We start from the raw sequence: 14,030 nt of genomic DNA on the forward strand, positions 1-14,030 counted from the left end.
CCGAAGCCTAGAGGTCGCTTAACACAAGAGGAGCGTAAATGCCATCTGATCCGGGTCTTGAAGGGATCAACCATGGCGGTGTTGAAGGTGCTGGACCTAGACCGCATAGATTATTTGTACTCTCCCAGTCTGTGTGTGTGCGCCCAGATCTCTTTTAAAGAAAAGGAGTCAGCCAAGGCTTTATATACCTACAGAGACGAGATCTGCAAAAGGGGCTTTTTGGTTCATAGAGTGTTCGAGGATCTAGCTCCTCCTAAGCCCCTAGCCCCGTATTTTAGGGCCCGTGAAACTAAATCATGCATGGAGGACATAATTACAGATCCTATAAGGCATACACTAAGGAGTTCCTTAGTTCAAACAGGGGAGTCGTCCGACTCCATCCATGGGATGATTAAACAAGGGACGTCCCCTTGCCAAGGCCACCTGCCTTCGTATAACAATGAGTTCTATGAGCCAGAGGAGATCAAGCTTTTTAACTAGTATATTGCACTTCCGATTGAAGTACAAAAGGAGATCTTAGGGAGGCTAGAGTCCCTCAAGTTACGGCTGGAAGCTATAAACTCCCAGGAGTACAAGTTAAAAAAGCAGGAGGGCATATACCAGCCGAGGAAGCTTGACGTAGCCCCGAAGGAAGCGGCCTATGAGGGGTTTTTGGACAACAGGCAGCTTCCACCGGGAAGATCTCTTGCCCCCCCCTTTAAAGGTTAAGGTGGATGTTAACCCCCTCATTAATACTGCAGCCATCAGGGACTCACAGGGGCAGGCAGAGGATAGAGTAGCAGGCAGTAAATCTCCCATAGCAACTATTCCCCTCTCGTGGACAGAAATGAGATTTCTCGAAGATGACTAACTGGCCCCGGCAGACGCTCGACCGCAGGGTTTAACAATCACAGCGGCTATCCTTCCCCTAGTGTCCTCTAATGTTATCTGCCAGAACTCTTACCTAGACTCTATGGAGCCTCTGGATGAGGGGACAACGGATTGGGAGAGTAAAGGGGCCGTAACTACCATGACAGAATGTCTTAAAGAACCCTGCCTTAGTAAAACTGAGGAAGTATCTGTTCTCTATCAACCCAAACGCCATATGGGCCGACAAGAGCCAAGCCTTTGTAACAAGCCCGGGAACAGCTTTCTATGTTTAAGTGACCCTTGCTGCATCAAGCCCCCTTGACGATGCTCTCCTGGAACATTGCGGGATGGACAAATAAATGCTCAGATCCGCTCATTCTAGAATATGTCAGAACGCAGGACATTATATTGTTTCAGGAGACTTGGCTTGTTGAGGATTTGGCTCTTGGGGGTTTTGTGGCCTATCCGCTGGCCGCAGTTCCCAGCGTTGCAGGTGGCCGCCCTAAAGGGGGTCTAGTGACGTTGATCGCTACTAAGCTAGGAGGTGCCCACAGGAGACTGGTAAATCTTAAAAACACAGCTTCTGCAATACTCCTGGTGTGCCATCCTAGATAGTTTCTGATAATTAATGTCTATCTTCCTCCCCTTTCTCAAAAATCCGAAATTGAGCAGCTCTGGGTCAAATTGGAAGAATATGTCTCCAACTTGACCACTGATTTCCCTGACGCCAATGTCTTAATCGCAGGGGACTTTAATGCCAGAATTGGCCCAGATGAGGAAACCCTTTACGCACATTTTCATGTATGCCCGCCGAGCTTGGAGAGGGGCCATGGCAACACAAAAAGACAATCTAAAGACACGAGATGCAATCTAGCTGGACTTCGCCTCCTCCAGATGGTCAATAACTTAGATCTGAATATTTTGAATGGGGTTATGGAGGGAGACAGGCCCGGCGAGTTCACATTTATAAGTAAGAACGGAGCGTCAACAATTGATTACTTTATGTTGTCCACTAATGTGATGGAATTGATAAATTGCTTTTCAATAGTCAATCGTGTAGAAAGTGATCATCTCCCGATGTCACTCTCCCTTAATATAGACAATTTAATGGAGCTGATGGTCCATGAACCCATGTTAAATCTAGCAGCAGAGCAAAGGTTGTCGAAAAGAGTGCTTCGCTTGCGTTGGTCATCTAAATTGGCGAAGGCCGTTTCTGAGCAGCTGAACTCGGAAAAGGCCCTTAGTCATTGCAATGCTTTGTTATCTGCAAGCTCCCCGGCCCAAATGTTAACACAGTATCAGGGAATCATACATTTGTTAGGCCATAACGAGAGCGTAGATAAAACAGGTGGATATTGCGACACATGGCCCATTTCTAAACCTTGGTATGACAAGGAATGTGTTATGAAAAATTCTCTTATGGCAAAGTACAGTCAGTATAGATCCCTTAATCGACTAGGTCTACCCTTAGATTATCTTCAGCAGAAGAGAAGATATAACAACCTGCTAGCCAAAAAAAAGAAACAAGCACAGTGTGAGGCTTGGAAAAATTTAATTCTAGCCTCCAGGCTGAAAGATTCAGCTGCTTTTTGGAGGTTGGTAGCCAAGGGCTGGCAACCCAACTTAAGAGGAAAAAAATGTCTAGCATCCACAAAATGCAAGAAAAGGAGGTAAAAACCAGAATGCTGAAAAAGTATTTATTGTATGTACAAAAGTACTAAAAAATATATATGAAATTTTTTTGAAAAATAATAACAAAATCTTAAAAATGTATTCCAAGATGCTCTGTAGAAGCTCAAAGCCCAACGCGTTTCAGCTTGTGCAACCGAGCCTTCATCAGGGGCTAGAACAAACAAGAATTTTTTTATATATATATACAAACACACAGTTAAAAATACATCTTGTTTAAATCATCTCAAAATATATGAAAAATACTTACACATATTGATTCTTCATCAAAATATTGTAGCCAACTCTTACTATTAGTTTTTTCAAACTTCTGTTATGTGGAGACTATCCTAAGCTAAATATAGCTCTGTAGCATATAACGAGTTTAACCTTTTTTTGGGCACACCTGACTGTAATTGAAGATACCTCTGTTTTCTAAATTAAAGGCAACAGGTTAAATTCCTCATTCAACCCATTTGGAATCATGGTATCTAGTTCTAAAATCCAATGTAATTCCCTTCGTAATAGGATGTCTGTATTCCTTCCATATACCTTTTCCAAAACCCAAAACTTACACTCTGTTATAGAATGAGGACATTGATTGTAATGATCCACAAGAGGGGCCCCTCTTCTGTTGTTCCTTAAGTTACTCCAATGTTCCCCTATCCTTAATTCGAAAAGGAGATTTAAAACACCTTCGAGATTTATGCCTCCGGCTCCTATTGAACATTCTATAGTAACATTTGAGGCACTTATACACAAAGATTTTGATAAACTAGAAAAATCCACTCAATCAGTCTGGAAAAATCTAAACAATATAGAACAACGGACTTTACAAGAACTGTCACATGATAATTCCATTATTGTAAAACCAGCTGATAAAGGAGGGGCAATAGTGGTGCAAGACATACAACAATATCAAAACGAGGTACATCGACAATTATCAGATATAACTGCTTATAAAGCTTGTCCATATGATCCTACAGATAAAATCATTCAAGAAATAAGGAACGTATTGGAAGAAGGTGTCAGTTTGGGATGCATTACGAAAGAAGAAAAATTTTTATCTAAAGAAAATCCTAGAATTCCAGTATTTTAAGTTTTACCAAAAATACACAAAGACATGAGACCCCCTCCAGGGCGTCCCATGTGTCTGGATGTGCGTCAATCTTAGAACCTTTATCTCAGTTTGTTGATTTTTTTCTAAAACCCTTTATACCACATTCCTTCTTATATTAGAGATTCCTCCGACTTTATTAATAAGACGCAACACATCCATATAGATGATTTGGACTTTCTGGTCACTATGGATGTTAGGTCACTGTATACTAACATTCCACAAAATGAAGCTTTAGAAATCATTCGGACAACCTTGGATTTAAGAGCAGACAATCATCCTCCCACGCATTTTAATAAATAATAATAATAATAATTTAATTTATGTGTCGCCTATCTGGCCAATGGCCACTCTAGGCGACGTACAAATCAGTTGCAGTAAATGCAGCACAATAAAATACACATAAAATACAATATAACAAGGAAACTATAAATAGGAATGATAAAACACTCCTAGTTCTATTACAATCAAAATATAAAGGAATTACTAATTTTCTTTATGATTTAGCAGAAATAGCCATGCGTAAAAATTATTTTAAATTTGATAAACAATTTTATTGGCAAATCAAAGGAGTAGCCATGGGTTGTCCCATGGCGCCAGAGATAGCAAATCTCTATATGGAAGATTTTGAAAAAGATATTAATAGGGAATCCAATCAGTATTTTGAGCAATTAATAGGATGGTGGAGATACACTGATGATGTTTTTTTAATTTGGAGAGGTACCTCAGAATCCCTTAGTATATTTGTGGAATGGATTAACAGTATAAATATCAATATTCAGTTTGATTATCAATACAATTTGAATCAGATTAATTTTTTGGATTTGGATATTAAGAAAGTAGATAATTGTCTACACACTAGGATTTATAAAAAACCAACAGATAAAAATACGTATTTAAAATATGACAGTTCACATCCCAAAGTACTAAGAGAAAATTTACCTCATGGACAGTTCCTTAGAATAAAATGTAATTGTACTACAGAAGAAGATTTTGTGTCACAATCCTTATCCTTAAAAAAACAGCTATGGAATAGAGGATATCCATTCCCCATTATTGAGAATAACTTTTAAAAAGTAGCTAACAGAAAACGGGAAGAACTTTTAAAAAAACCATCAGAAAAAATATCTACTCATTTAAATTGTATACTAACATTTGATCATATTACCAACAAGACACAGGACAGTATAAGAAAGTATTGGCATATAGTAGAGCATGTTGAAGGGTGTCAGGAACCTCCAAAAATCTCATATAAAAGAACTAGGAATCTTAAGGACATTTTAGTGAAAAGGGATTTTAGAGGTGGGGCACAATTGAGGCAAAATTTACTCCCAGGTGCAACTTCTCCCCTGGGTCATCATCCTTGTGGGCGTTGCATTTTTTGCGAAAATACTAGCAAGATGACAGAATTTGTGAATCCCACTAATCAGAGGAAGTATCATCTAAGACACTTTTCTACATGTAATACAGATAGAGTTATCTATGTTATACAATGTGGCTGTAAAAAACTGTATATAGGACAAACTACAAGAATGATAAAAATAAGGATAGGGGAACATTGGAGTAACTTAAGGAACAACAGAAGAGGGGCCCCTCTTGTAGATCATTACAATCAATGTCCTCATTCTATAACAGAGTGTAAGTTTTGGGTTTTGGAAAAGGTATATGGAAGGAATACAGACATCCTATTACGAAGGGAATTACATTGGATTTTAGAACTAGATACCATGATTCCAAATGGGTTGAATGAGGAATTTAACCTGTTGCCTTTAATTTAGAAAGCAGAGGTATCTTCAATTACAGTCAGGTGTGCCCAAAAAAAGGTTAAACTCGTTATATGCTACAGAGCTATATTTAGCTTAGGATAGTCTCCACATAACAGAAGTTTGAAAAAACTAATAGTAAGAGTTGGGTACAATATTTTGATGAAGAATCAATGTGTGTAAGTATTTTTCATATAATTTGAGATGATTTAAACAAGATGTATGTATTTTTAACTGTGTGTTTGTATATATATATAAAAACATTCTTGTTTGTTCTAGCCCCTGATGAAGGCTTGGTTGCACAAGCTGAAACGTGTTGGGCTTTGAGCTTCTACAGAGCATCTTGGAATACATTTTTAAGCTTTTTGTTATTATTTTTCAAAAAAATTTCATATATATTTTTTAGTACTTTTGTACATACAATAAATACTTTTTCAGCATTCTGGTTTTTACCTCCTTTTCTTGCAACCCAAATTAAGAGCCTTGGACCCTCTCATACCTGTTGGTATATGGGAATCGTACTTCCGGGGCATTTACACTAAGGTGCATAGTGATGCTGGTGTATTAATGGAGGAGCTCCAATCCCTTCCTAAATGGCTCCCAGTTAGCATCTCAGACGCTATTTCCCTTATCAACTCACTTAAAATGGGAAAAGCCCCAGGGAGTTACAATATCACGCCTGAAATATTGAAAGAAAACATAGATTGGTGGGCTCCAATTGTGGCAGCCCTATTTACGGTCATTGACCAGTCAGCACAAATTCCTGCTGACTGGAATTCTGCAATTGTACCTATCTTTTAAAAAGCCAATAGAGCGGATCCGGCAAACTATAGGCCAGTTAGCCTTTTGAGTGTAGTCAGCAAGCTATATGCGAAACACCTCCTCGAGAAATTAACCATTTGGTTGGAGGAGCAGAATATCTTAGCAAATGAGCAAGCCGGGTTCCGGACAGGGAGATCGACCATAGATCACGGCCTTGTATTACAACACTTGGCAGAAAAGTATGGCGCCACACCAGCTGGGAAACTACATGTTGCCTTCATTGATTTAAAAGCAGCCTTTGATTCCATCTCCAGGGGTAGACTCTGGGCCAAATTAGGAAGCACCAATATGGATAAAAGGTTGTTATATTTAATCCAAAGCCTCCACGAGAACACCAGCCTCAGGGTCAGATCTGATAGCATGGGGCATTTGTCAGCACTGGTCAATACCTATAATGGGGTCAAGCAGGGGTGCATTCTTGCACCAACCCTTTTTAACCTTTACATCAATCTGATCGTTTGTCATCTAGCAGCAGTAAACTCTCATCCCCCTAAATTGGGAAACACACCTGTGTCCATACTGCTTTATGCAGATGACGCGGTGCTATTGTCCCAAACTTGTGTTGGTTTGCGTTGGCTCTTGAGGGCCTTTACCTCTTTCTGCACTGAGGAAAGACTGGAAATAAACTATGATAAAACGAAGGTGGTGATATTTACAAAGAAAAAGGTTAGATATCAATGGTGAATAAATGATGGCCCGATCCAGCAGGCTCTAGTGTATAGATATTTGGGAGTAGTCTTCCACGCCTCTTGTTCCTGGAAGCCTCAGTGTATCAACGCTACCAAGAATGTACAGAGGAGCGTAAAGTCATTGCTCTCCTTTTATTATAGCAAAGGGGGACAATACATCCCTGCCGCGCTACAGGTATTCAGCGCCAAGATAATAGCACAACTGATATATGGAGCACAATTTTGCGCCTACAGTAACTTCGGGTGTCTGGAAGCTATACAAGCCAAATTTCTTAGAGCCATTTTGGGGCTCCCCCCTTGTATTCCTAATGTGGCCTGCCATCTAGAGGTCGGACTTCCTCTGATAGATTCTCGGGTGTGGACCCTCAGGATCAATTATTGGCTAAAGCTGATCTTTACTCTTGGGGGACTAGCCCCTCTTACACTAGGAGATCCCTTCCAGTCAAAATGGAAGCGGATGGTGTATAAGAAAATATACGCCTTAGGTTTCTCTCCGGAGACGCTTATTAAATTCAGGCTAACTAAGGCCAAACTGCTTATCTCCCAACGGATAAAGGACATTGAACTTCAAACTAACCTGAGTTTGCTGGCGGCATACCCTAATCCAGGCCTGACCCGAAGGGTATTTCTACCGGCAAATTACCTTGCAGATCTAACTATTGTAAAATATAGAAAGGCATTTACCCTAGCCAGGCACAATGTCTTGCCTTCTGCTCTCCTGGAGGGAAGATACAACAGAGTCCCCCTTGGTGATCGAGTCTGCCCATGTGATAACGGGGAGGTGGAGTCAATTGGACATGTCCTCTTACATTGTTCCTTTTACAGGGACATCTGCCTTGCTTTCATCACCCCAATCTTACAAGCATTTCCTCTGGTTTCGGAGTCTGATTATCCCTCCTTTATGTTAGCGGATAAAATCCCATGGGTCACTAGCAATGTAGCCAGATTTTGTGCAGCAGCTATCAAGTGTAGGAAAATGGTAATGGATCTTGGTTAAATATTTTATTCTAGTCTCTATGTATTTTTTTAAAATATTTTTAATTGTAAATTCAGTTTTTTATACTAATCTGTATGTATTTCACACTTTTGTGTACGATGCAATTCTTTGTATTGGATTTAGTGATATAATGGCTGGTCTGTGACCGAAATAAAAATCATTGAATGGAAGGGATATGAGTTTAAAAGAGTCAGTTAAAATGGGAGGGTGGCTGAGGCATGAGAGAGAGCTGAAATTTGGAAAATACCTGTGTGAAAATTCTGCAAGGTAACAGTGAAGTTACTGAACCTGAATTTGTTTCCTTATTTCAGCTTGAAGCAGAAGCTGTTTTCCGGGCTATCACCATAGCTAGTCGGATCAACTGTCCAGTGTATATAACCAAGGTCATGAGTAAGAGTGCAGCTGATATCATTTCACTGGCTAGAAAGAAAGGTACAGAATGCAGCATTTCAAATCACATATCATTGGATTTCTAGGTATAGAAAGAGGGTTCTTAAATAGAAGATTCTTGGTTCTTGTGGCAAAAGAGACTATTCTGACTTGCTTCAGTAGCCATTCCATGAATTGGCAAACTGAAGAAAGGACTATTCTTACCACAATACAAATAGAATGACCTTTATCACATACACTGAATAATATTTATTTTCAAGGTGCTAGAAAGAACAAATTATCCCATTTTGAACTCCCAAGTTGCAGCACCAAGGCCTGGTCCACATATGCACATACATGACTTGTGTTCTCGCCACTTGAGGCACAATAGAGGAACTAACCGTATCGCATGAACAGCCTTGTGTTTGAGGGGAGACAATACAAAGATTCTGCCTGTTGTGTTTGATCTGTGTTAGCTCATTTAACCTTGCACATTGCCACTTGATACTACAGTCATCAAGTGATGAATCTTTATGTGTGAACCAGCCCTTATTGCAGGAGTCATTAATGTAGTAGAATGGTAGTGACAGAGAAACTAAAGGAGAGGGTTTGAACTTTGTTGAAAGCAATGGGTTGACTTTCTGCTGCTGAGAAAAGGAATTCCCCGTTTCCTTTCTTTTTGACACTTGAGTTCATTTGTACCATCCCCCTTCTGTGAGTTAGTTTTTCTTCTCAACTGGTTCATATTTTTCTGCATTAAATAAATACATAACTCATATAACCTTACCTCATGAGTGGGTGTATAAGAGCAGTTTGGCACATGTTCTGGCCATAATGATTGGTCACCAGGGAACTTTGTGGGGTGGAGAAAGAGGCCACCAAAATCCCTATAATAGGTTCCTTCTCCCCATTGGCTCTTATTTAAGGAAGCCATCTAAGCAAGAAATTCTTTATGGTCTGTATCATGCCTCATTGTTGCTGTATATTCAGTTTATTCAAATATGCATTTACTTGTAGTTTTCATTAAATCACTCATAGCCAAACAGCTGAAAGCATGTAAGTTTGAGCAAATAACAGAAATGTTGATTAAACTTAAGTATCTCTACTGAAAGACTATACCTGCTGGGAGCTGCAGTCATCAGGACTCAGGGCCCCTCTTGGTTCTGCCACTGATTCACTGGGAAGGTGAAGGGGCGCGTGAACTCCTTTGATAATCCTTCAGATCAGTTAAGTTAGTTCCATGGTAAGAAAACCTTTTCCTCTGATTAAGCATCTCTCTCTGGAGCTCTTTCCTGCAACTTACTTAAAAGCAAAAATGATGAAGAGACTTGTGGCAGCTTAAATGTTATCCGATTTGTTGTAGCGGAAGCTTTTGTGGACTAGAGTTCACATCATCGCATGCTTGAAAGTGTTACTCTCAGTTGACATTTGATGAAGTCAGCTGTAATCCACTGTTAGTTTCTTACTCTTTAAAGTGCCACAACAGACAAACTAGATGTGATGTTTGTCACATGGTTGGCACTGTGTGTATGTTTTTTTAATTAAATAGACCGCCCTGGGGCTAGGATGAGAGAGCCAGATCAGGGCTGGTGTGGGGGAGGGGGATTTAACCCTTTATCCCTGCTGAGGTCTTGGAACCAGACCCACCTGTGCTTCCTATTCACAGTAGAAATAAAGCTCCATGTTTACCAGTTGGACCTTTTTTCTCCTTGCGAATAGCAAACACTGGTGTATGTCTTTGCATTCAAGTTCATTCAAAACTGTGGTGGAGGTAAAGGGTTAAGGCCTCCTCCCTTATGCCATGATCCCGATCCACCTGAACCCTACCCCACCCCCGGACAGCTATTTAATTTTTAAAAAGCTATCCAGCACCAAACCATGCAATAGATCTAGTTTGGCCTTAACACAGCTATCCTCTGGAAGTTCTTAATAGGAGAGGGGCTACAGTAACATTAGTTTACTCTGACTAGGCTTTACATCCTCTCCAATATTAGTTAGCTAATGTGGCTTGTTTGTTGGTTGCTCTTGAGTTATCTTGCTTTGAGAAAGAAGAGTATAACCAGTTGTGTGTTTTCATTTCCCAAGGTGCTCTTGTTTTTGGGGAACCAATCACTGCCAGTCTGGGGACAGATGGGACACATTATTGGAGCAAAAATTGGGCAAAGGCTGCAGCGTTTGTGACCTCTCCACCTCTGAGTCTGGATCCTACAACACCTGATCATTTGACCTCACTTTTAGCATGGTATTAAATCGCAAATGCTTGTAAACCACCAGTTCAGCCAAGGGAGTCCTTGAGCATCTTGGTGTGAGCTAAAGTGCATAAAATAAATAAGTAATAATAAACAAGACTTCAATGTAGTTTGATTGTTGCCTAATCTTTTTAATTCTCAATAGAATAATAAATCTTCTATTTATCTTAGGGTCAAATTATACATTATACAGGAGACATGTGCACAGACTTTTTTTTTTCCAAATGGAAAATTAGCATCAAGGGCTGTAATCATGAGTAGAAGAATGACAGGGGGAGGAGTTTCAGTAAGAAAACAAATAAAACTAAATTATCAGGAGACAGTTTACAGGCCTCCCACAGAACATCTACAGTGCCTTGCAAAAGTACTCAGACCCCTGACCAATGCTCTCATATTGCTGAATTACAAATGGTACATTGAAATTTCGTTTTGTATGATATTTTATTTTGAAACGCTCAAAATCAATTATTGTAAGGTGACATTGATTTTATGTTGGGAAATGTTTGTAAGAAACATAAAAAACTGAAACATGTTGCCTGCATAAGTATTCAGCCCCCACACATTAATATTTGGTAGAACCACTTTTTGCTGCAATAACAGCTTTAAATCTTTTGGGGTAGGTATGTACCAGCTTTGCACACAGTGTTGGAGGGACTTTGGTCCATTCTTCTTGGCAGATTCGCTCCGTTCAGGTTGGTTGGACATCGCTTCTGGACTGCAATTTTCAAAGAGCGCCACAGATTCTCAATGAGATTGAGATCAGGACTTTGGCTGGGCCACTGTAGGACACTCACCTTTTTGTTGTTGTTGTTGTTATGTGCCTTCAAGTCGACTATGACTTATGGCACCCCTATGAGTCAGTGACCTCCAAGAGCATCTGCCATAAACCACCCTGTTCAGATCTTGTAAGTTCAGGTCTGTGGCTTTCTTTATGGAATCAATCCATCTCTTGTTTGGCCTTCCTCTTTTTCTACTCCCTTCTGTTTTTCCCAGCATTATTGTCTTTTCTAATGAATCATGTCTTCTCATTATGTGTCCAAAGAATGATAACCTCAGTTTCATTATTTTAGCTTCTAGTGATAGTTCTGGTTTAATTTGTTCTAACACCCAATTATTTGTCTTTTTTGTGATCCATGGTATGCGCAAAGCCTCTCCTCCAACACCACATTTCAAATAAGTTGATTTTTCTCTTACCCACTTTCTTCACTGTCCAACTATCACATCCATACATAGAGATCAGGAATACCATGGTCTGAATGATCCTGACTTTAGTGTTCAGTGATATATCTTTGCATTTGAGGACCGTTTCTAGTTCTCTCACAGCTGCCCTCCCCAGTCCCAGACTTCTGATTTCTTGACTTTTGTCTTTTGTTCTTGAGCCACTCCAATGTTGCTTTGACCTTGTGCTGAAACATGTTGCTTGAATAAGTATGCAACCCCCACACATTAATATTTGGTAGAGCCACCTTTTGCTGCAATAACAGCTTTAAGTCTTTTGGGGTAGGTATGTACCAGCTTTGCAGTGTTGGAGGGAGTTTGCGCCAATTCGTCTTCGCAGTTTTGCTCCAGGTTGGTTGGACGTCGCTTACGGACTGCAATTTTCAAAGAGCGCTACAGATTCTTAATGAGATTGAGATCAGGACTTTGACTGGGCCACTGTAGGACATTCACCTTTTTGTTCTTGAGCCACTCCGGTGTTGCTTTGACCTTGTGCTTGGGAACATTGTCCTGCTGAAAAGTGAATTTCCTCCCAAGCTTCAGTTTTTTAGTGGACTGAAGCAGGTTCTCTTGCAGTATTTCTCTGTATTTTGCTACATCCATTCTTCCTTCAGTATTAACAAGATGCCCAGTCCCTGCTGATGAGAAGCATCCCCACAGCATGATGCTGCCACCACCATACTTCACTGTAGGGATGGTGTGTCTTGAGGCATGGGCAGTGTTAGGTTTGTGCCACACATAGTGCTTTGAGTTTTGGCCAAAAAGCTCTATCTTGGTCTCATCTGACTACAAAACCTTTTCCCACATTGCAGCCGGGTCACTCTCATACTTTCTGGCAAACTCCAGACATGCTTTCAGATGGTACTTTTTGAGTAACGGCTTCTTTCTTGCCACCCTCCCAGTGGCAAGCTCAGTGTTTTGCAGAGCTCTTGATATGGTTGACTGGTGCACCATTACTCCACTTCCAGCCACTGAACTCTGGGATTCCATCAAAAGTGATTGTTGGCCTCTCTGTGGCTTCTCTCACAAGTCTCCTTCTTGTTCAAGCGATGTTTTGAGGGATGGACTTTTCTTGCAAGTGTCTTGGTGGTGTGATGCAGCTTCCACTTCCTGATTATTGATCCAACTGTGTTCAGTGGGATATCCAAACACTGGGATATTATTTTGTACCGTTTTCCTATCTATGCATTTGTATTACATTATCTCTCACTTCTGTAGAATGCTTTTTGGTCTTCATTTTCCTTCAGATCCACAGCCTGACCAATGATCCTTCAACAGTGGGGTTTTATCCTGACAATGTTACAGCAACTTGTGGTTCACAGGTGGAGGCCAATGGTAAGGTAACTGTGTCCTTGATAGAGCCATCCACAACACAGGGGCTGAATGGAAGCAACATGTCTCAGTTTTTTTTGTTTCTTACAAACATTTCCCAACTTAAAACCAACGCCACCTTACAATAATAGATTTTGAGTTCAGTGTCTCAAAATCAAATATCATACAGAACAAAATTACAATGAACCTTTTGTAATTCAGTAATATGAGAGCATTGGTCAGGGGTCTGATTACTTTTGCAAGGCACTGTATTTTGCCCTTATTGGGATGGAGATACCGAGTTCAATTTTAAAATAACAATATGTGAAAATTCGTATTGCTTATTTTCATTTGGGGTTTGGCTTGTTTATGCTATTAACAGAGACCTGAAAGAACATAGATCATTAAAAGATACGAAAGGAACAATAACCTGAAGAATAGCAGACACTAGAGAACATAATTGAAAACAGTTTTTACAAGTAGAATATACATTTTTGAATAAATGTGCAGCACCAATACCTAGAAATGAAAAATGTAAGCAATACACAATCTCACCTCCAACCATTTTAAATATATTTGGTGTGTTTATTCCTTCAGTGGTGACCTGCAGGTGACTGGAAGTGCCCACTGTACCTACAGCACAGCACAGAAAGCTGTTGGGAAAGACAACTTTACCCAGATTCCAGAAGGAGTAAATGGAACTGAAGAAAGAATGACTGTTGTATGGGATAAGTGTGTGGTAAGTAAAGGCAATCACTGTTTAATATTTAACACCAAACTGTATTTATTTATTTAACACCGAATTGTGAGCAATGCTGTACTGTTTATATAGTATAAACAAATATCCCCCCTGGGATGAAGATTAAAAATATATAATTTAAATGGGGAAACATAGAACTAGCCATTGTGAGTGCAGGGGCACAGGATAGCAATTCAGAGAGATTAAATTACCACAGGCCAAAAACCAAGTGGCAAAGA

At 40.1% G+C, this 14,030-nt stretch overlaps 1 protein-coding gene across 8 annotated transcripts in view; it reads left to right on the top strand.

Moving 5' to 3' along the window:
- CRMP1 (collapsin response mediator protein 1) overlaps positions 1 to 14,030 on the top strand; it is a 124,991-nt gene that overhangs the window by 75,496 nt on the left and 35,465 nt on the right. For all 8 annotated transcript variants that reach the window (XR_009757623.1, XR_009757624.1, XR_009757625.1 and 5 more), the window contains exons 8-10: positions 8,217 to 8,337; positions 10,360 to 10,516; positions 13,650 to 13,791. Coding sequence is in view for 4 of the 8 variants with exons in the window: in XM_061582552.1 (XP_061438536.1) it covers positions 8,217 to 8,337; positions 10,360 to 10,516; positions 13,650 to 13,791 (420 nt within the window). In the remaining 4 variants the exon portion in view is untranslated. The remainder of the gene's footprint in view (positions 1 to 8,216; positions 8,338 to 10,359; positions 10,517 to 13,649; positions 13,792 to 14,030) is intronic.

Source organism: Rhineura floridana, chromosome 8 (genome assembly GCF_030035675.1).
Source record: "Rhineura floridana isolate rRhiFlo1 chromosome 8, rRhiFlo1.hap2, whole genome shotgun sequence".
NCBI lineage: Eukaryota > Metazoa > Chordata > Lepidosauria > Squamata > Rhineuridae > Rhineura > Rhineura floridana.